Here is a 24,155-nt window from a genome sequence, read left to right on the forward strand (position 1 = left end):
GGATGGCCATGTTCCAGAAAAATTAGCATCCAATTGGGGCTCCACAGAGATCTTTTTGGCACTATTCAAATGGTCTTGGAGACAACTATACCTAAAATTGGCAAATTGCTCCTCTTGGCTCATGTTCTTTAGTGTCTTTGGCTGGAACGCAGCAACCGGCGCTTCAACCTCAAATTCAGCAGCATTGACAACACCATCATCACCATCATTGACAACACCATCATCACCATCATTTCCACCTTGGGCCTCATCTCTAGTTGGCTTTACACCAGAAAAGAATTTGCCCCCCCAGGCGGGTATATGGCGGGTATATGTCTTTGGTGGAACTAGCGCCTCCTGTCGCATATGTTGGGTTCTCATACATCTCTAGCCATGGTCGAGTGGGCCGTTCCAACTAGTGATTGCATCAAAATGAATTTCAACGACAGTGCCTTGGTCCAGTGGGAGCCGGGGGCATTTTCAGAAATTGCCAGGGCAAAATTATCCTCCTATACTGGTTCAGTTGGTGTTGTGGACTCGACAACCGCTGAGGTGTCTGCCCTGCTTTATGGTGTTCGAGTTTTCAAGGACCGTCTTGATGGAAAGCTTCTTATTGAAGGTGATTTTAGTGTTGTCATCAGTTTGTGCTCGGGATCCGCCTCCCCCCCATGACAACATTGGCCCTTTCTATCCTCCATGTCTGATATTGTATCTAGCATTTCTTGTCTGTGGCATCATGTTCCTAGATCGGCTAACTCTTCGGCCGATAGATTAGCTAAACTTGGGACCTCCCTCCAATCTCTCACTGTTTGGGATGGTCCCCCAAATATATAGCTTAGCTCTGTTGTAGCTTTCTCTCTATTCATATAATCAACACTACCAAAAAAAAAAAAAAAGGAAAAGAATGAAAATACATCCTTGGCGCCGCTGGATGTTTTTCAATGAGATCCAGAACCTTGCTTCTAACATTGTTGTTTCTCAATGTAGCTTCTCAAGTAGTGGGCCTTATCTCGAGCTGGCTACATTCTAGGAAGGAGTTTGCTTCTCTATCGGGCGTCTCCCTTCGAGAAAATTGGGGTTTGATAGTGCACATGGTGGGCCCCCGTAGGAATCCGGTTATGGCCACTTGGGATCCTCCCCCTTACGATTGCATCAAACTCAATTTTGATGGCAGTGCTTTAGGCTATCTTGGGCTGGCTGGAGCTGGTGGTGTTTTCAGAGACAGCAATGGAGACCCTATTCTATCCTATTCAGGGCCGGTGGGTATTGCTGATTCAAATACTGCTGAAGTGAGTGCTCTTCTGTTCGGCCTCCAAATCTTTAAAGAGCGGCTCCATGGCAAGCTGATTATTAAAGGCGATTCAAAGACTGTTATCAGCTAGTGTTCAAAAGAAAGCTCCCCTCGCCACTGGCCAATCACTGATTGTATTGCTGACATTGTGTCATCCATTCATTGTAATTGGAACCTCGTTCCTAGATCAACCAATTCTTTGGCTGATAAATTGGCAAAATTCGGAACCTCCCAGCAATCTCTCATTGTTTGGGAAGGCTTCCCCTCATGTAATCTGTTCGTTTGAGCTCTCTTAATAAAATTCAGCATCATTTAAAAAAAAAAAAAAAACATTGTTGTTTCTTAGTTCCATGTTTTTATAAGTGCTAATGGGTGTGCTGACTCATTAGCAAATGTGGGGGTGTCCCTTCAATTCCTCATTGTAAGGGACCCTCTTTGTTGTACTTTTTGCCTTCTGCCTTTTATAAAATTGTTCTCTTTCTCAAAAAAGAAACTGCGTTCTGCTCCTGCTGATTATGACCATAGCACATGAACCACACAGTTCTTGATCTTTCTTTTGCATGTCTTTTCTTCTGGCGAAATTATTTTACATGCAAATGTGGGTCTATGTTAACTAGAGTATTGTTGCAGTAGTAGTATGTGTAGTTTCACAATATAGTAGCTTTTTCTGTTTTTTGAATGGTACAATATAATAGCATTTCCTTCTTGTTAACTCAAATTATTTACACGTCTATCTTCCTTTTGTTGTTTTTTCTTTTCAGTTTTTCAGTTGATGGTCATGATGAAGATAATGCTTCAGAAATGCCTGATGGAGCTTCCTCAGATGGTTTTACTTCCTCTGCAAGAATTAATGGTAGTGATGGTAAATTAAAAGACATCAAAGCTGCCGGTCGTTTAATTCCTCCATGGCTTTCCTATTCTACGCCAGATGAGTTCATTGTATGGCTCCATAACACTTTCAAAATTTTATTTACTAGTGTGACTTTCAAAAGGAACAAAACCAACTATTCATATTGTAATAATTTCTTTTGGAGTTCTTACTGTATGATGAAATAATTAGTGGATGTTGCTGACATTGCAGGAATCTGTTAAAAAGAGTGATGCACCTCTTCATGTTAAGTATCTGCAGACACTTGTGGAGTGTTTGAGAATGCTTGGCAAAGTAGCTGCTGGAGGCGTTATATTATGGTACGGTTATTATTGGGATATCATGCTGTTTGGACTTGCTTTTCAGTTTGACATCAGGAAAGAGTAACCAGATTTACTGCAAGTTGCTTGATATGGATATTCCATGCAGAAAACGATAAAGGACACAATAAAAATAACCGAGTGAAAAGTTGCAAGATTGGATGGAAGAAAGGAGAAGAGAGGGAGAAAAGAAAGAGAGGAGAGTTGGAAAAAGCAGCAACAAAAACTGCGTTGAACGAGGGCTCAGAAAGCCAGCCCTCTTTTATTAATCTCACCTAAGTGAAAGTTACATTAAAAGGACTGCCCCTTGTTACAAACACTCTCATAACTTCATAAATACAAGTCATAAATCAATGAAAATTGAAAATTAGAGTCTTAATTTGAAGTTTATCTTGCTGTAACTTTATGAGAGACATACAAATATGCGAAATAACGAAAATATCCCTACATCAGTATTTGAACACTTGAGTTAATATTGAAATGTATCTTCTCATATATACCCCATCCTGGAGTCAAAATGTGCAATTCAAACTTTTATTTTTTATTTTTTGAGAAAAGGCGTGATTATATTAAAGGTCCAAAAAGCAACCAAAGAGAACAAACATCAAGAAGGAGAATTTCTTACAATGAGTGATTGAAAGAGAACAAACATCTAGAAGTGGAATTTCTTACAATGAGTGATTGAAAGAGAACAAAGACATGGTTGGCAATTGGATGATGGTGACGGTTACGGGTGGTATCAATTCGAGCTGAGCTCAAACCTGCATTTGTTCGAGTTGGGCTTGATTTAAATATTTCGAACTCGAGCTCGAGCCGAGCCTAGCCTCGAGCCTAAATTGTAATCGAGCTCGAGCCCCAGAATTTTAACCTAGTTCGAGCTCGAGCCGGTTCAAGCTCCAACCAAATTTTAGCCGGGTTCTACCTCCAACCTTATCGAGTATGATCTCCTTGGGTACATTGATGGCTCCAAAACCTGGCCACAAAAAACCCTCACTGCATATCTCCCTCTTGGGTACAGTTTCAGTTGCTACGAGACAAGGTGGCATGATAAGGGATTATCTTCCCTTTGTATTTATCTTTATCCCTGTTGTTGGGACTTGATCGGAATAACTCTTTTCTACATGTCCTACCTTGCTCACCAACTGTAGATGCACTTGAAGAATGCCTTTTCTCTGGAGGCCTCTCTCTAGCGTTATTTGATTCTTCCACTTTCATAGGTAAATTTAAACATGGAGATGTGAGGAGATCTGAGAAACTATATGTGATGGCAAAATGTTTTTGGATTACCAATGCAAGGGTGCCTGCCAGGAAGGGGTTTGAGCCTTGAAGAATGGGAACAAGTGATGCTAACTCAAATTTCTGCACGTATGTATACTGCCCTAGTTGTAATTTATCACTTAAAAATTAATTCATCATATTCTTGAAGAAGAGATCCATATGTGGCATGAAATGTTCAGACCTTCAAGAAGAACGCCTTGTTAGGCCGGAGATCCTCCCCTAAGAGCATAGGCGTTATACTTACAACCTGCAAGAGCGGGGAGCTCTTCTCACTGCTTGTATCTTCTTCAGTTTCCATATTCTGTAGCAACTTTCTAAGTACTCTGGAGATTAGAGAAGTCATTACTATAACAGAACTTTTAGCACAACAATTTTATATCACGAGAACTGAATTTTTTTAACATACATATAACACAACCCTCGATGTCTCGAACAGAACAAGAGCTGCCCATGTCTCTATGGCAGCTTAGAGATTCCAACTTCTCCAGCAACCCAACGTTTCCTATATCAAGTATCTCGGGCTCGGCATGAAACAGATAAAACGGGAGGGAGGTGCTGGCTTGTTAATGGATTTGAATCTCCGGTGTCTCACTTAGTCTTATATCGATGACTCGACCAGGTTAAGTCTCATTCAACCTTTGAAGAACTCAAAATTCAAACCTACTAGTTCTTCTTTGATCTTGTACTTTTTAGGGAAATCTCAAACTGAAGCAAGCAAAACTCACTGAAACTTTCCAAATCTATCCCAGATTACGAAGACAAATTTCCCCACACCTTTTGAGTAATCATTCTACTTTTCCCAAACATCAATTTCCACAACTTCTTAGGTTTTTCCATCAACAAAACAGTTCGCAACCTCTCATTCTTCCCCGACCTCTATTTCCCAATGAAAGATAAAATTACCGAAAAATAGAAAAATAAGTACATATAAGGAAAGCCCATAAGATCTCTGCATGTTGATCTGTAAAAGCTCAACCCGATGTGTGACTGCAGATGAAGAGGAAAGGTTTCATGCCTTTGGCGTCCTTCGATCCCGTCCCGACTCCCAACTCGGTTCGCGAGCTCGCGAACCGATCAAGCCTCGTTCGGGTTCGGCTCGTTTACTTAAACGAGTCGGAAACCCTATCTCAAATTCGATTGAAGATCGAACTGAGCCGAGCTCGAGCTGTTCACGAACCGGCTCGTTTCGATGCCACCCCTAGTGAAGGTGGCCGAAGTACTGCACAGACCGGCCGGCAAGGGAAGACAAACAAGACTCAATAACTGATATCAGAAGAAATTAAAGAAAAGGAAAGGAGGTTGTTGTTGACTTTGCTAATGATGACAAGGAAGGTAGTGCTTTGCTGTTCGGCCTCAAAATCTTCAGGGATCGTCTCAATGGCAAGTTAATCATTGAAGGCGATTCGAAGACGGTTATTAGTTGGTGTTCCAAAGATAGTCTCCCCCCTTGGCGCCACTGGCCCATCACTGATAGTATTGCTGACATTGAATCTTTTACGCATTGTAATTAGAATCTTATTCCTAGATCAGCCAACTCTTTGGCCGATAAATTTGTAAAATTCGGAACTTCCAGCAATTTCTCATTGTATGGGAAGGATTCCCTCCTTTGTAATATTGTCTTTTGAGCTTTTGTCTTAATAACAATCAGCATCATTTAAAAAAAAAAAATGATGACAAGGAATGCGAGAGAGGGATTGCCTCTCAATCAACCCATGCTTGCTCTGATAGAAGCTTGCAACAAGGCAAGCTGGAGTAGTCGTGCGGCTAACCACACTGGCCTAGTTCTGGAGAACACTTCTGAGCTGGAAAATCGTCCTTCACCATTGTCAAAGCTACTAATCGCTCTGGCCAACTGATTTGGGTGATGGTTAATACTGGTGAAACCGCTCCTTCATTTTCATCTCCTTGCCCGCCTGTGCTGCTTTCCATATAGATTTGAGTTCATCCTAAAATGTATTGCGCTCTCTATATCGATTTGGACCGTGTAGACCTATCAGTCCCCATGTTTGTCCATTAGATCTGTCCCTAATTTTAATCCCAATTGAAGATGCTTTCACAATATCATCAATGTAATAAATTAGATTCAAATTCCACATTATCAAAATGCTTTCTGACGTCCCTAAACAGAAGGCGAAATCCAAAAACTTTGCCAAGCCGCCCCCCCCCCCCCCCCCCCCCCCCCCCCCTCTCTACCATCACACCCCACTTTACACCACCGTGAAAACATCCTCTACCGCTCAAGCGGTCAACCCACTTACTATCACCATAGCCACCCATTTCTTAGATGAGGGAAGAGAAAACCTATCCCTCTCCCTTATTGTCACTGTTGAATGGATACTGGAAGACACGTCCCCAATCTCTGCCTGGTTGGCCGATAACCTTAAGCTTGACTATCTACCAACTCACTCTTGGTGGTTAGGAATGGCTCCTCCACTTTTGCACCCGTGAAGAAAAAGATATAGCCCTCAAACTCCCCTTCACCCCTGACGCAAAACATCCACAAAATTAGTGAATGGTCACTTTGTTCCCCTACCACATCATTGGACAATGGATCGATATCATAGGACTACCAGCTGAACTCGGGCGAGACCAGGTCTTCATCCCAATCATCGAGGGATTTGGTAAACTAGTGAAGCTTGCTGACACTACTTCCCTAAGAACTTGATCGGATGTTGCAAGCTTATTCATTATACCGTTTAACACTCGGTAGGGTTCCACCTTCCTCAAAGTCTCGATCGGAAACACTTTCTTTTGGATCAAAATCTGCTTCCTCGACATTGCCCTTGAGGAGAATCTGGACACTAGTGGTGGCCTGCAAGGAAGATGACACCGAATCCACTCAGCCATTGAGGACACTATCGGCGATGTCCGAGTCCACTCGGCCAGGCAGCAGCACCCATCCCATCACTTGGCAGTTAGTGATTCAACCCCCACTGGCTTCCCTTGTTTGTTAGAGTGTCAAATTCAAATTTCAATTTTGTAAACTTCCCACCTAACCCGCACTACCAGTCTGCCATCACCGACACTACTGTCCTCATCCTGACAGGCCTGTCCCCATACCCTAAAACCCTTTCTGAACCCTGTGACCCAAATAACCTATGCCGTGAAACAACCTTCTCTTTCATGAACCCTAGCCACGTCCTGCATCCCAAAACTTCACTTGGTCAGCCTGCTTTACGACCTGACTCCAACTATGACCAATCATGCAATAACACCCTGTCAACACCTCAAAGTAACCAATCTTCCACCAACTTTTTGAGGTGTCATTCTCCATACCAAAGCACTGTTACCGCCTACCTTCCGAAGGAAACTTCTTTGAACTCCTGGCAGCCAAATTTACCTATTGCAGCTAACACAATAATCCCAACAATCGCAGCAAAAAACTCTTACCACATTCCCCTCCTGCAAGCCATTTTTGACAACCCTGGTTGCACCTCCTCTTTCTGGATGTCCTCTCCCTTGCCAATCTGCTTCACCTCACCACCATTCCAACCAGGATTCAGACACAGAAACAGAATACCACCCACCTCACCTCACAATCCATCCGACCAGGCTTTTGATCTGAATCAAGCAGCCCCAACCCAAGCCAACTGAGACACTTCCTTCAAACATGCAACACACTCCCAAAAACGCTTCACCCCCCTTCTGGCCAAACTTATCACCTCGGGTAATGCTGGATGGAACCTTCCTCAAAGACTCAAGCTACCGAAATCCAACCCTAAGTCATGGGCTTCATATCATCACGGTACTGCGACCAGTGAGAAAGCCTCCCTCCTTGCCAGAATCTCTGATCTGGGTACTGTTGAAGAGCAACGACCCCTCTCCACAACCGAATTTCAAGACCGAATCTCACTTCAATCTTAATATCACGCCTTCTCTCACAAGGAGTGAATACATTGGAGGGTGACGCCATCTCTGATCTAGATTCAAGTGGCACTTGGAGGGTGACGGCAACACAAATTGTTTCCATGCAATAGCATTGTCAAGGTGAAGGGCCAACTGAATCACTTCGCTATGTCTCAATGGTGAAGTGACTCTAGACAGGTTTGCTATCTCTAATGCTTTTCTCAGTTTTATTGCAGGTCTCTAAATGGAAGAATACTCAACTCGCCCCAAGCTTCAGCACATTCATCAATTTCAATTCCTCCTTCGGCTGCTGCTTTACTTGAACTTCCTTTCTCTACCAAAGAAATCGAGAGGGCCACTCTTGGTATAGCTGCCGGCCATGCCCCTGGCCTGATGGTTTCAACGGGGAATTTTACAATCTCTGCTGGCCTGTTATAAAGGGGGATGTTATTGCCATGGTTCAATCCTTCTTCAACCGGGGAATAACCTTCAGAAGCATGGGTGCCTCCTTCATATTGTGCTTGTTCCTAAGGACTTGGCTGAGCATCCAAAAGACTACCGACCCATCAGCCTCATATTCAGCACATATAAAATCATAGCCCGGCTTCTTACTCATCGGTTCAAGGTAGCCTTGCCCATGGTTGTTCATTCTGGACAGTGCGCTTTCATCTGAGGCCGCACCATCCTTGACTCCGCAATGGCCACCCATGAAAACCTTTCAGGCCTGGTTTATTCAGAAAAAGACTCTGGTTGGCTGCAGCCTATCTCCCCCCATCCGGAATCCCACTTCTCCAATTTGCTGATGAGATGGTATTCTTTGGTGTGGGAACATTGGATGGAGTGAAGAGAGTCAAGTCTCTTCGAAATAGCATCTGGTCAGAAAGTTAATTGAAAAATGACCTCAATCATCGACTATCACATTAAGGAACGGATGCTGGATGCTATTGCCTCCTACCTGGGTTGCGAGATCAGAACATTGCCTACTCATCTTGGTTTTTTACTATTTGATTGCTGTCCCCACAAGCAGCTCTGGAGCCCTATTGTTCTAAAACTTGAGAGATGTCTGGCCTCTTGTAGGGGGTGTCTTCTATCAAAGGCTGGAAGACTCACTCTCTTAAAATCTTCCATTGCCGGGATCCCCAATTATTTTCTCTCCTTCCTTCACTACCCAAAAACTGTTTTTAACCAAATTGAGCTCTCAAGCAATGCTTCATTTGGAAATGATCAACTGATGCATTCAAATATCATCTAGTTAGTTGGAGAGTGGTTTGCCGATCCAAGGAGCGAGGTGGTTTGGGTATCCGGCTTACAAAGGACATGAACCAGGCCTATCTCCTCAAGTAGTTTTGGAAGTTCAACTATTCCCTAAAATCAATTTGGAGACCGATGATACCTGCCAAGCTCAATTGGACTGAGACCTGGTGGATTTCTAGTGGCAGATGGCAGAGGCTCGACAACCGTGCTCCTCATGAGGCTGCTATTGCTTGGAGCTTCTTGACCCCTCTGAAAATCAGGAGGACGTGTCTTGCATCATTGTCCATCAAGTCTCCTCCAAGCTCCACACAAACGAGTTCGCCAACTTGGTTGGGCACCTGGCTTCGCACCAACTGTGGTGCTTTAGCGAATCTAACCGCCCCCACCCATCCTCCAGCTAACCTAGATTGGAAGCCTCCTTGGCTTGGTTCGCTCAAACTTAACTTTGATGGCAGTGCTCGTGGCAATCCGAGCATTGCCGCATATGGTGGAGCTTTCTAGGATACATACATGGGTGTTTTGACGAATTCTGATTGTTTTTTTTTTTTTTTTTTTTGAAGTAGTACTGAATTTTATTAAAAGAGAGAAATATACTGTTAAATTGGGTCTTGGACCCAACTTCACTTGGTATCAGAGCAGGTATTCATATGAGGGCCTACACCTAAACTACCCACTTGCAGATCGACAAAAGATGGCCTACACGTGAGCGGGAGTGTTAAGGAATAGTCCCACATGGATTACTGAGTACAAAGATTCTGATGTTGTTTATGCTGGGTATAAGATGGATAGACGTTCTACATCAGGCTACTGTTGTTTTGTTGGCTAGTCATTTTTGGACGGGCCTTGGACCCAACTTCACAGATACAACAGAGCTACATTATAGATTTGGGTACATGATGCCACAAACTGGAAATATTAGATACAATGTCTGAAATGGAGGATAAAATGGGCCAATGACGCCATGGGGGGAGGAAGATCCCGAGCACCAATTGATGACAACACTAGAATCACCTTCAATAAGATGATGACCAGCAAGACGGTCCTTGAAAACTTTAACACCATGATGGAGGGCAGATACCTCAGCAATGGTTGAATCAACAACACCAATTGGACCAACATAGGAGAGAATAGTTTCGCCCCGACAATTTCTGAAGACGCTGCCAAAGCTCACTAGTCCCGGGCACCCCAAGGCACTGCTATCTGTCACTAGGGGGAGGGGTCCACTCGACTATGGTTGGAGATTTTTGGGGACCCAACATATGCGCAAGGAGGCGCCAATTCAATCGAAGGGATATACCCTCATGGGGGGCAAATTCTTTTCTAGTGTGGAGCTAACTAGAGATGAGGCCCACAGTGGAAATGATGGTGCTGTCTATACTGTTGAATTAGAGGTTGAAGCGCCAGTTGTTGCATTCCTGCCATAAACACCATGGTACATGCACTAGGCAAGCCGAGAGGAGCAATTTGCCAATTCTGATTGGTTGGAGCTCCAAAATGAGTCTAGCTACAAGTTGAGCCTCGTGATCGGCCAAACCATGCCTGAAATTAAGATTTAGCAATGGAGGCGTTTCATCTTGTGCTAGTTTGAAGTAAAGGAGCGATGAATTGGGGCCAATATTTTTTTTTATGAATGGTGCGTATATTGATTAAAAGGAGGAAAAAAGGAAAAGAAAATTACAAACCTAGGTCCAGAGGCCCGACTCCACAACAAATTGTTGGAGAGAAATGCCCGCCTTGGTCTGGGTGTTTGCCAGGTGATTAGCAGAGTGGGGAGTGTGATTCCATTTACAGCTTAAATGGGAAAATAAATTACATATTTCATTGAACATATCCCAATGACGCCGTGGGGGTCTGGTGGAGTTTGCACACCAATTGATAAGCACTTTTGAATCTCCTTAAATACAAAGAAGACCAAAGAGGTGGCTAGAGAAAATTTTCAGCCTATGCAGCAGTCCCAAGAGTTCTACTGTGGTAGAATCAGAGTTACCAAGGGGGCCTGCATAAGAGAAGAGAAGGTCACCAGTTGCATCGTGGATAACACCACCGAATCCTGCTGGACCTGGGCAACCAAGAGCACTTCCATCAAAGTTGAGCTTTATATGCCCGGGAGGAGGGAGGGCCCATAGGGGGGGGGGGGGGGGGGGGATACACCTTCGATTGTCTGCTTGTTTCCCCTGAAGTTTGAATCACCGAAGTTTCTGAATTCTTTTTTATTTAGGAGCCAAACAGATACTTGGTTGGTGATTTGCTCTGTCAAAGCCTCAAAAGGAGAGGTTTTGAATTTGAATTTCCTCCTGTTACGTTTTTTCCAGTACCCAAATGATATGTCCAATACAACATGATATAATCATTTTACCTGTCTTTGGGAGTTAGGAGTCGATGAGTGAGAGGACAGTGTTTGTTAAGTTTCTCGAGGCACAATATTGGAGGCCAATTTTATTTAGAAGGGATGTCCAGACCAGATGGGCAAACTGGCATGATAGGAGAATGTGGGTTGCTGTTTTTGGGGCATTTTTTCACAAGTGGCAGAGAGGGTCCAGGATGTGGGTGCCCCGACGGATTAAGGAATCAGAAGTTAAGATTTTGTTCCTGCATGCAGTCCAGATGAAGAATTTGGCACGTGGCGTGGCTAGGAGGTCCCAGGCATAGGCCGCATGGTGGTTTGGGTGTTCTGTGGAGTAGTTGCTTAGGAATTTGTATGCAGAGGATGTGGAGAAAGATCCTTTTGGACATGGAGTCCAAATTAAAGTGTCACCTGAGTTATTTGGCTTTCTGATTGGGAGGCTGTGAAGGAGTTTGGAAGCAAGAAGAGCTTCAGGATTTGAGAGGCCCCTTCTAAGGTTTAAGTTTCAGTCCCCATTATCTGACCAGGTGTCAGAGATAAAGACCTCTGAGTTACCTGAGAGGCCAGAGATTTCTTGGAATCTATTTTTGAGGGGGGATTGGCTTGACCACCAATCATTCTAGAATTTTGTTGAAGCTCTAGAATTGGGTTCAATATTGCTCCACCAATCAAACCAGAAGCTTAAAGAAGCACCACAATCAACATAGAAATGGATTCCACACTAAAAATGTGGAGTAGAGGGAAGAAGGATCGCCGTAAGGGGGAAAACCTCTATCACCTGCCGCTGGATGTCCACTATGGCTCAATCCAATTCAGCTTGGTCGCGATCATCGGTCTCCAATTAGATTTTTGGGAGAAATTGAACTTCTAAAACCATTTGAGGAGGAAGGCCTGGTTTGTCTTTTGTTAGGCGTGTGCCCAAACCACTTTGATCTTTGGAATGACAAACCTCAGTCCACCTCACTAATTGGTATTCAAATGCTTCACTAGATCCCTCCAAAGGAAATGATGCTTGAGGGCTTCAATTTGGTGGCAAACAACAGCTAGGCAGTGTAAGAAGGAGAGGTAGTAGTTGGGGATTCCAGCAATGTATGACCTCAAGAGTGTCTTCCTGCCCTTGCTATTCATCCTCAATGTGGTATCCAATAATCGAAGTCTTCTTCCAATTGGCTTTTTGGCTAGAGGTCAGCTCAAAGAGGTCAGGGAGGGATTTAATTCTCTTCTCTTGATCCAATGTGCTCGCTCCAAGAAGATAGTGTCATCAGCAAATTGGAGGAGAGGAATATTGAATTTCGATTGAGGGGGAAACAAGCTACAACCAACCAAATTCTTTTGATGAATATATTAGGGAAGAGAGATATTCAGCAACGATGTTGAATAGGAGGGGTGAGAGTGGGTCCCTCTAACGGATTCCACGACAGTTGCCGAAATATCCAAAAACCGTGCTATTGAGCAAGAAGGAGTAGGATGTGGAGGCGATGCCGCTACAAATCCAAAATCGCAGGTGATGATTCTCCAAGTGGCTAGCTACAAAAAAATTTCAAATCCAGCTTGAGGGCAAAGCACGGTCTTCTGGTTTCCTTGAAGTGGTCAAGGATTTCATGGGTGGCCATTGCTGAATCAAGAATGGTTCGGCGCTTTATAAAAACACATTGTCCAACATGAATTACCTTGGGCAAGTCCCTTGGGTGTTCAACAATGTCCTACTTTGAGATTAACACAATGAAAGAAGCTCCCATACTTCTGAAGGTGATCCCACAGTGATAGAATGACTGACCAAGGCCAAAATGCCCTCCTTCATAATAGGCCAGCAGCGATTGGAGAATTCGCACCATTGAATCCATCAGGTCTGGGGGCACGGTCAGCAGCCATACCAAGACTGGCTCTCTCAACTTCTTTGATTGAGAAAGGAAGCTCAAGTAAAGAGGCCACTGAAGTAGGAATTTGAGACAGTTGAATGTGCTGAAGCTTGGGATGAGTCGAATATTCTTCTTTGTAGAGGACCTGCAAAAAAGCTAAGAGAAGTATTAGAAATAGCTGACCTATCCGAAGTCACTTCATCATTAAGGCATGATGAAGTGACTCAATTGGTCATTCGCCTTGTCGATGCAATTGCGTGGAAAAATTTGGTGTTACCGTCACCCTCTGGAAGCCATTTAAATCTGCCCTTTGCTTCCAATGAGTTTGCCCTTTGTGGGAGAAAGTCTGAATTGAGTTTGGACCTAGATTTGATCTTGAAATTCTGCTGTGGAGAGAGGCTGCTGTTCTTCAATTTCATCAAGACCAGAGATTTTGGTCAGGGGGAGGGTTTTTTTAGTGGTGATGGTAGCATGACGATCGGATGCCCAAGATTTGTGGCGAGACTTTAGAAGCCTGAGTTTTTGAGGAAGACGCCATCCTGCTGCACCTGTGGTGGTAAGACAGGACTATTGACCAGAAATAAAGCTATCAAAATCATCCTCATGAAACCATGAAATTTCGAATCTGAAAGGCTTGGGGCCCCATTTCCCAATCTTGGTGTCAAGGAATCTCAAAGAGACAAAGCTAGTGCCACCAGTTCAATTCAAACTTCGCAAAGTATTAATTTTAAAATATGATTTTTCTCATTCTCAAAAAAAAAAAAAAAAAAATCAGTCTCAAGCTGAGTCATTTATGTTGGAAAAGCCAAGCTTGGAAAGGTTAGATTAAGAGAATTCTGCGTTTTCGGTGAAAATGTCTGTAAGGTGGTGGTAAAGAAACACGTCCATGTGAGGCTACATTGTTTGTAACTTTCTTGAAAATGAAGTGATGATCAGCCTTTATATCAATTATAGCTACGCCGCTTTCTGCTTCTTTATTGTCCTATTGTCAGTTCACTGTGTGGCCAAAGGCCTGTCCCTAACTGTTGCTCCTCGTTCAGCCTACTGTGCCCTGTCTAGAGTAGGAGCTGCCTGTGGACATCTTTTTTGTGGAATGTACCTTGGGAGTAGTTTATATGCTCTTATGTATCCTTTACTCGAAGTAAATACATTCACCATTCAATTAAACAAAAAAATAAAAAAAGAAAAGAAAAAGGAAAACAGTTAACACATCCAACATTTACAGACATACGAAGATTCCATCGTGTGTATCTGCTATTATTCATCAAATTTGAATCAGATTTTCCACCATAATGTGATCTAATGTTCATTAATTATCTGTTAAACAGTCAAAAATTGCGCCCTACAATTCGTGAAGTTATAACATCCAAAATAAAAGCTCATGCAGCAGCTTTAAATTCATCAAGGCCCTCTATTGGTCAGTCAGCTCGGACATCTCCAACAGCTAGTTTACAATATTCTAAAGGGCTTCTAGAAAACTATCAGGTTCTGAAAAAGAAGCATCAGAGTGGACCATCTTTAGCTGGGCAACTTCTAGCTGTCAGTCCAGTCTCTCCTACAATGGCACCCACAGGCTCAGCACAAGCTGCTGCTAGTGAACTTCTTACTGGAACCCTAGACACAATCATAAGGGTACTTGGTAAGTCTTTTTCATCATATTAGTTCCAAAAGAAATGAAAAGATTATGTAAACAACAACAAAACTTTCAATGTCTTCTTGTTAAACTCAGAGAACCACGTTATTGTCGGGGAGCTTCTCGAGTCAAAATCAACGCAGCAGAGTGATATACACACACCGAAAATAATGAATGGGGACATGAACTTGAACCCCGATTCAGAAGCTTCTCAGGCTACTGGAGGCTATAGTGTAGGGTTTGCCTTAACAGTTATACAGGTAAATGCCTATGTTTTTATTTTTGCATCATGTTCTAATACTTATCACTGTCTTAGGAAATGGTTATCAACTATGTGACTAATCATAGGGCCGTCTCATTTTTCTTTTGAATTGCGTGGGGTAAAGAGTGAATGTCAGCAGCTCATCTGTGAGATTCTGCGTGCAACTCCTGAAACTGCCTCTGCAGATGCTGTTGTACAAACAGCTAGGCTTGCAAGTAAAACCCCTGCCAAGGATAAGAGGTAATACTTCATCTACTTCACCTGTTACAAGTTAGCAGCATTCTCCAGTTTGAAGTTTGCTCTTTCTGTAGTTTGATCTTCTTTTGTGGTTATTTGCTGCAAACATTGGACCAATTCAAAAGCATGACAAAAATTTGTTTGTTGGAATCTTAGGCTATCATATTGAAGTTTATATTTACAAGGGAAAGATCACGAATGGGAGAAACCATAGCTGACCACCCTTTGTTTAGAGAAGATACCATGAGAAAAGAGAGAAGGTATCAGAGAGCCAATGAACGCTGTCGGGAATTTTCAGTTACTGTACTTAAGTTATGTAAGAACTAATCCAGAATACATAAATAAAAGTTCTTTCTGATACTTCATACAGAGAACTCTCCGCCTTAAGCGGGTGCATATAGATTATAGATACCTAGCTTACCACAAACTTATGTTAATTTTTTTGAAACCAATATATTGGTAAATACATCTGCAAATTTATTTTTTGATGAAACATGTTGGTGGAGACAACCTCACCCATCACCTTGTTTCTTAGACAATAACTATCTACTTATGTGTTTGGTTTGTCCATAAAAGAGTGGATTATTTGCAAACATGTTGAGAGACAACCTCATCCATCACCTTGTTTCTTAGAAAATAACAATGTACTTATGTGTTAGGTTTGTCCATAAAAGAGTGGATTATTTGCTATATGGATGGCTGCCCTAATTGTCACTATATAATACCATCGGTTCTTGACAGTCAAGTGTAACTCCTATAGCAATGATTTTGACCAAAACATTTCACATATTGCATGAGCCATCATTTTATATGCTGTTTTTGCCCTTAATCTTGCTATAATATTCTATTTCTTACTATGCTAAGTAATTAAAATTTCTCCTACCAGCGTGCAATACCTTAAAATTGACTTTCTATCATTTTGTCTTCCTCCCCAATAAACATTTGAAAACCCTCTTATGTGAATATGATCATAGGACATACGATTAACCTTGTCCATGAAATTTTTTAAAGTGTCTCAAAATTCTTTTTGGAGTTATCAAATGAGAGATTCATGGAGTATGGAAGTATTGACTGATAATACTCAATGGAAGTGAGGTTAAAATATTTAACATATACAAAAGGTATTGGGAGTCGTATCATGCATTGTGCAATTTCAAAATTGCTAACGTGCGCCGAACAACAATGATGCAAGAGAGATCCGCCCCCAACGGTCATCGTCCCCACGGCCGGCGACCAGACCACTCCCGACGGTCACCGTCACTCCGGCAGGGCTCCCGCAATCACTTCCGACGCTGGCAGAAAACGTGACGATGCAGTGATGCGCAAAACCAAGAGAGGTTTCTCTTCACGGCGAGAAAGAAAATCTCATAGAAGGTCGGAATCACCCAACCATCACTCCGGCGAGCCTTCTGAGTCTCCGATGGAAGACCACAATGCCTGTTGGACGATGGTATCCCGATGGAAGAAACGAAATAACCTTTTCTGCTTCAGTTACGGAAAACGCAGATTCGGAAATCTGGTCCAGTGATATGAATCTCTTCAGCTGATGGATCGAAACTCTCCTACATCTGCATCCCAGCACAAGCGATCTCCAACTTCAGATTACAATTTCAGAGAGCAACCACTAAAACGGAACGGTCCCACAAACTTTGGTCGTAGTACTTCATTTTCCTCTTCTCGATGACTACCTTCCGTGGTCGCCGGGAATGTCGGTTCACCCACTGAAGAGGAACTTCCGTTTTAGATGGAAGGAGATAGCCACAGCCCTCCAGTGCTTTTCCCCGATGCTGGTTCCAGCTCAAGATCTGACTCTCCGTGGCGATGCCAGAGAAAAATTCCCACCACCCCCTCGAGTCCCAGCAATGCCAGACCACCCACCCGACACCCCCTCCCATACCCAACAACGCCCCCTCCCCCCCCCCCCCCCCCCCCCCCCCGAAAATTCCTAAATTTCCCCAAAACCTCACTTTAGTACCCCCTCCCCACACAGAAATCTCCGAAATCATTCAAATCTCACCAAATCTTCTCCAAGACGGGCAATTTTTTTTTTTTACCCTCTCCATTCTAGTCCAAACATCGTCAAATATAGCATTCTCCATTAGCTGATTGATGAGCTTCACCTCCCCTACACCCCTAGAATCTCATACCTCAGCCCCCAAACTTGGCTCGTTCATTTCGGAACCCAGCAGGAGTCTTCCGCGGCTCTTGCCCTCACACCCCATACCACCTCTGGCATCACTAGTTCCACATGGATTAGTGAGTACAAAGATCTTGAGTTTTTAGTTGGGAAAGAGCCTTCCTAAGTTGGCTAGTCATTTTGGGATAGGCGTTTGATCCAACTTCACATGGTATCAGAGCAAGTACTCATATGTGGTCTTCCACCCAAATTATCCACACGTAGAGCCAAAAAAGAGGGCCGACACGTGAGGGGGAGTGTAAAGAAATAGTTCCACATGATTAGTGATTACAAAGATGTTGAGTTTATTATTTGGGAAAGAGGCTTCCTAAGTTAGCTAATCATTTTGGGATAGGTGTTTGACCCAACTTCACAAATTTTATTCTTTTAATTTTCAATGATTCATTTATTTCCATATGTTGAAGAACTGACATGGCTGCCCTAGAGAAAAGAATAATTAGAATTTAAAATCTTTTGGTGTCATACATCATGTTTTCCGTAAGGGGCTCAAAGAAATCTGCTCATTGCTTTATGAACTTCAAAAATAGATGGATATACAGTTAAACAGGTACATCAATGATCTTCTACACCCTTTTAATTTGGCTATCACAAATACACTATTTAGATTTAGTTCTTTATTTCCTCTTGATTGGGCAACCTAAGCCCCTTTTGGGGCGTCTATCGTGGCTGTTCAGGACAGGTTGTTTGTATGTACTCTGCACCTTTTGGGTGTTGTAATTCCGTTGAGGCAAAACTCCATGTGTTTTTTTTTTTTTTTTTTTGAGTAAAAAGGTGTGAATATATTACTAAAAAAAAGAAAATATACAAATACCTTATAGAACAATTGCTTCCTCCACAACATGATGTTGGAGAGAAACGCCTAATTTAGCTTGATTATCTGCTAGGTGATTAGCAGATCTTGGAATATAATTCCAATTACATTGTAAATGAGAAATTAAATTACAGATATCCTCAAATAGGTTCCAGTGCCTCCAAGGAGGCTTAGAAGACTTATTGCACCAATTGATGACGACTTTTGAATCCCCTTCGATGCAAAGAGGCCCCACCAGAGCTCCATGTGTTATTTCATGATCTGGGTATCTTTAAAAAAAATTACACTTCTCCTCTTGTGGTAGAAGGGGACTGTGGTTATCACTAGTTGATTCCTGATGGCACAGACTCCACCTTGGAGATTTTGGTTAGTTTTTTTTTTTTGTTTTATGAAAATCTTTAGCTATGGTGGTCACACATGGTGAGACAGGCAAATGGCATGGCAGATTTGTTTGGCAAGGATAGAGTCTCTTTGCAACTTCTTGTGGAGGGTGATGCATATTCCATCAATTCTTCATAATGTTATGCTTGTTTTATTTTTTATGGATTGTTTGTATTGCATTGATTTCTGTAATTTCTCTTTAATATATTTGTTGCTAGCCTTGGATTTGCTACCTTTCTTTTCATTTCTCATGCTGAGATGTATCCCTTGGTAATTCTTTTTTCTGTTTCTATTCTTAAGTAAAAAATCTCGTTGTTGTGATTGGGTTATGTTGCAGGGATGGTTCGGAAGAAGGGCTCTCATTTGTTTTTCGTTTTACAGATGCAGCAGCTTCCACCCGCAGCCCAGGTATACATCATAATTATATTGACTCTTTTGTCTTTGTAGGTGTACTTGTGATTAGGGGTGGCAATTCTAGCTGATTATTTGTTCTACTGTTCCACCTGTCTGTTTAAAAATGGATATGGTACAAAAATCATTTCCCATGTAAGGATTTACCTGTTTACCTGTATTCCTGTTTTTAAATGGAAAAAATATCAAAGAAAGCTCTTGGTCTTACCATGTTGAAAGCTTGCTTTGCTGTCATCCCTTGGGCCATCTGGAATGAGAAGAATAGACTCATTTTTCAAATTACCTCTACCACTTGGTGAAGAGTTACTGAAACCACCTTCCCCGACGTGGTCACTTCGCTCACCTCTCATCCTCCCTTTAAAGAAGTAAAGTTGGATCTTTTTAGAAGTTGCTGGTACCCCGATTTCCCATTTATCTCATCACACTCCCCCCAGGGTTGAAGCTTGGAAACCATCAGATTAAAACATCATAAAGTTGAATTTTGATGGTTCCTCTATGGGAAACCTGGGATTTTCTGGTTTATGGGTGTGTTCAGAGACTCTTCCAGTACCATTTTTGTCTCTTTTGCACGTTCACTTGGTATCACTGATACCTTCATGGCTGAGCTTCAAGCTTGCGGCACGGGCTCATCATTTTTAGAGAGAGATTTCAAGGTCCTCCTCATGTTGAGGGTGACTTAAATTGCATCATCACCTGGTGCTCCAAAAGAAAAGAGCCCCCTTGGCGTCTTCAGCCTTATTTCTTTGATGTTCTTGAGCTAGCCGATTCTATTGTTTATAATTTAGTTTTGTTCCTAAAGCTGTCAACTGTTTGGTGGATTCTCTTCCCAAAGAAGGGATTTCCCTTTAATCCCTATTTTTAGGAGCCTTCCTTGTTTGTAGATTTTTTTCCTCTGCATTGTGGCAAAAAAATTCACATTTCTCAAAAAAAAAAAAAAAAAAAAAGAAACAAATATTAATGGTCCTTCAATGTCCCTAAATATGAAACAGTGAACCACATATCCATGGCCACTCAATGTCCTGAAGGTTATGAGCAAGGCTGGTTATTGCTGATCTTGGATCTTACGAGAAGCCAAAAATCCTCTCTGATTTGTTTGCATATTAATTTGAACTTAGTCCAGCTAGGTCAAGGAGGCTAATTTAAGTCAGCAATCAAGCATAGACATGTTTTGGTCTGTCTTCTCCTCTACATTTTTGTGTCACCTTAGCAGGTCTATAAACAACAGTCTTGTCAAGTTGGCAGCAGGTATGGCTGTGAAGATTAGTTCCTCTTCTGATGCAGAACAATTCACAAGCTAGTATAAGAAGTTAGGTTTGTCATCTCCACTCTATGGTTGAGTTTTTCAGTTGGATACCTTTCTTCTTGGTTTAAGAGCAGGTTCAATGGGTTTCCCCTGATGGTTGGGCCCACACCCAAAATTATTCATGCATTCAGAGTCATAAAGAGAGCTCGCATGTATGATGGACAGCAAAATAGTCCCAAATTTCATGAAGAAAATTGACAACCTAGTATAAGAGTTTGGGTATGACCTCAGTACCCTAGTTTGCTCTTTTGAGCTGGAAAGTTCTCTTCCCAGCAACATTAGCGATTGGCCTGAGGTCGCAGCTGATATGTTTGGTTTCTTCGGTCCCTAATCAGATGTTCTTTTCCCTGCAAATGGATAATGTGGATTCGTAGGTCCAAATGTAACATGGTTTCAGCAGGTGGGAATGGTGTTTTTGGGATTATAAGGGTTGTAGTTGTCTGGTATTCTCCATACGTCTTGGTCATTGTGGTTCCATGGAGGCAGGCCTGTGGGCTCTTCTTTTGGGGTTTAGGCTCTTCCACCAGTTCAGGCTTTTTCATTGATCCTATACTGTACATGTCTCCATTCAGATTGTCTTTGTTTACTATTCTACAAGTGCAACTCACATGGCAAATTTTTGGGCTGGAGTTAATCTTTCACAATTGAAGGAGAGACACCTGCTGTAGTTTAAATTTTCTTATGTTGGTGTCCTGTTTTAACTCAATTTTACTCGTAACTTTAATCCTCTTTTTAAGGTCACAAGCTTTCTTCTTCGTTTTTTTGTTCCTTTTTTTCTGGTGGAGTTTGTGTTCCATGTTTTTTCCTTGTGCTTAGGAGGTGATATGATTCGAGGATGGAATAAAAGGAGTTCGAATGTGGCACAGGAGGGGTATGGGACTTCTGCAGTGCTTCCAGAGCTAGGCATTTATCTGGCAGCTTCTGTTTATCGGCCTGTCATTCAGGTTATCAAAATTTTTTTTATCTCAATAGTCTTTTTCTTTTCAGAAAAAAAATAATACTAGAAATAAGGCATCAAATGATTCTACCTCTGCTAATACTATGAAACATGCAGTTCACAGATAAAGTCGCTTTAATGTTGCCTTCAAACTATTCTCAGTTTGGGTGAGTTTATTTTCATAACTTTTCCTTTTTTTCTCTGGGGCCTTCATTGGTATGTCATGCAATTCATATTTTGGGCTTCTCTATGATTACTATTTTGATTCTTTTGTTAATTGGCACTTTTAAATAAGATAACTGTCACTGCCAAAAAAAATAAAAAAATGGTGTCATTCATCACATACAGTAAACTTATGGTAACTGGTATATGGAATTAGCCATTAGCTCACAGTTCATTTGGAGAGGTTTCTTAGTGTGATGCCTTGACTTTTAAGTCTCACGGTTGTATGGGTATTTGGTTGTGTGTTTGTATGTGCAATCGATATCCCAGAAAATTGGTGGATATATCAAATATGTTGGACAAAGCCTCTAATATTTACTGTTCATGTGTAATCAAATAACTTTCCTCAAACCACTCTTTTTGTAACACAAGTAAATGGAACTGAAAATATAGGGAATGATCCAACATATGAGAAACAAGAGGAGTGGAGCAAGAAAAGTAGAGTAGGAAAAGAAGACCTTGCGTGGTGAAGAGAGGGAACTCAGAAAATGTGGAAAAAGTTTGCTCTTCTAATTACTATGTACCGTGGCATTTCTTAACCTTAGAAACCAAGAAACGGAGAAACGAGAAAACAATCATAATTGTTAGACATGTACTCAATTTTAGAATTATAACTCTCTAGCTCAAAACCTCTCTCAGATGTCAGACATCTACTTGACCAATAAGTCTTGTCTTTGCACATCTCGAAACTTTTTTCATGCCTGATGAATACAAAATTATACAGTCAATTTTTTTTTTTAAATGATGATGAATTATAGTAAAAGGCTAAAAAGAGCAAGATTACAGGGGGGGGGGGGGGGGGGGGGGGGGGGGGGGGGGGGGGGGGGGGGGGGGGGTGGGGTTGTTCCTGATTTATCTAATCTATCAGCCAAGGAGTTGGCTGATCTAGTAATGTGATTCCAAGTACAATTAATTGTGGACACAATGTCAGCAATACAAGCAATGATAGGCCATTGGCACCAGGGGGGGAGCTCATTCCCTACATGTTGTGCCATTGAATTCTTCTTATATATAACTTTCCAAACAAAAATGTTTAATGTCTTCTATATGAGAGAATGATATGTATTTGGTGATTTTATCTATGGTGGCTAGAGCACTTCTTCTCGAAGTGGTTTTGATTTTACCTGGATATATTTTTTTCAGGAATGATGGACTGCAAGCCTTTGTGGAGAACTTTCTTAAGGACCATTTTTTGCCAACTATGTTTGTTGATTACAGGAAATGTGTCCAGCAAGCAATATCAAGTAAGTCCTTTTTTCCCTTGAATTTCATAGTTTAGGGAGAAACTAAAAACCTGGAATGTTTTGGTGTTCAATTTGGTCACCATGTTTAAGGATTAGAGTTCTTCTTGAAAGATGTTCTCTGGTTAAGTTCTTGTTCAGTATACACCAAAATCAATCAAATTCATGATGATTCCATGCATTGGATGAGGGGATCCTGTTTTGTTTTTAAAATGAATCATGCAGTGCAGTCCATTTGGTACCCAGATCAGGCTGTGTGTTACAGTTGCATACTGAATATCACTTGCACATGTCCCAGACCTTCATGGTATTAAGTTTGAGTAGCATATCACTTGCAAGTGTTATGGCAAAGGTTCCACTGTTGAAAATTGTAGTTTGAAGAGATAGATTAATGTCTCAAGTTTTTAAGCTAAAATCTGTTTGGATAATACTTACAGTAAAATTTGAAGCTGGTAAGAAGTTAAACTTTATAAATCTTCCTGCCATTTGGATCTGAACTACTTGTATCAGGTGCCTTTGGTACTCTTTTGAATATTCATAGGCTTACTGTAGAGGATGACTTTGCAGGTCCTGCTGCTTTTCGCCCCCGAGCGCAAGCCACTTCAACCTACACTGCATCTGTTGAAAAAGGCCGACCTGTGTTACAAGGCCTTTTGGCTATTGATTTTTTGGCAAAGGAGGTAAATGTTCTGACATTGTCCTCAATCAGTTACTTCATTTGCATTTTGAAAATTTTGGGTCCAACAGAAGTTAAATTCCTTTTGTTTTTTTAACTTATTTATGGGTGAACTACTAATGGTTTTTCTTTGTTCTCTGACTTAGGTGCTTGGGTGGGCTCAAGCAATGCCAAAATATGCTGCTGAACTTGTTGAATACGTGCGGACTTTCCTTGAACGTGCTTATGAGAGATGTCGAACGTCATACATGGAGGCATGTTTTCAAACTATATTGTTCTGTTTTAAACTAAGTTACCCTTGTTTCTGCTGATACTATCCTCGTAATTTTGTTTTGTTTAGTTTAGTTTTCACAGTTCTTTAAGAAAAGGAACTGGGAGAAAAACTATCTACTGAGAGATATCAAAACAGTGTTTGGTGGAGTCTTAATTTTAAACTAGCTAAAGGCTGTTTTTTGTTTACATGGGAGGCATGTTCTCAAGCTATTTGTTCTGTTTAAACTAAGTTAGAATAAGAAACAGAGGAGAGAGAGAGAGAGAGAAGTCGGTTGCTGGAATGAGCTTGAAGATAAGCTCATGTTAGGGTTCGAAATCGACCCCAACTCCCTTATTAAAGTGATTTGGTGTATAATGGTGTATATACTCTTCTTCCACATAACTACTTATATCTACCTATCTGCATCTCCAAACCATCTCCAAACAATATAAACATAGGACCACATGTACATCTAAGCATGCTGGACATGATGGTACTCTCATTAAACCATACAGACCATGTGAAATGACTAAACTACCCCTTTCACCAAAT

General features: G+C 41.8%; 1 protein-coding gene across 2 annotated transcripts in view; it reads left to right on the top strand.

Annotated features, from left to right (window-relative positions):
• The window catches only part of LOC137944239 (exocyst complex component SEC8), a 72,955-nt gene that overhangs the window by 26,065 nt on the left and 22,735 nt on the right, over positions 1-24,155 (top strand). For both annotated transcript variants that reach the window (XM_068789859.1, XM_068789860.1), the window contains 11 exons: positions 2,032-2,209; positions 2,352-2,458; positions 14,368-14,678; positions 14,769-14,932; positions 15,059-15,174; positions 18,898-18,968; positions 21,091-21,218; positions 21,329-21,378; positions 22,577-22,677; positions 23,242-23,354; positions 23,497-23,604. In XM_068789859.1, the coding sequence (XP_068645960.1) occupies positions 2,032-2,209; positions 2,352-2,458; positions 14,368-14,678; positions 14,769-14,932; positions 15,059-15,174; positions 18,898-18,968; positions 21,091-21,218; positions 21,329-21,378; positions 22,577-22,677; positions 23,242-23,354; positions 23,497-23,604 (1,447 nt within the window). The remainder of the gene's footprint in view (positions 1-2,031; positions 2,210-2,351; positions 2,459-14,367; positions 14,679-14,768; positions 14,933-15,058; positions 15,175-18,897; positions 18,969-21,090; positions 21,219-21,328; positions 21,379-22,576; positions 22,678-23,241; positions 23,355-23,496; positions 23,605-24,155) is intronic.

The sequence above is a fragment of the Aristolochia californica genome, unplaced genomic scaffold, assembly GCF_029961685.1.
Source record: "Aristolochia californica isolate CCGP_79_NKW_82.1479 unplaced genomic scaffold, dmAriCali1.0.hap1 SCAF_11, whole genome shotgun sequence".
NCBI classification, from domain to species: Eukaryota; Viridiplantae; Streptophyta; class Magnoliopsida; order Piperales; family Aristolochiaceae; genus Aristolochia; species Aristolochia californica.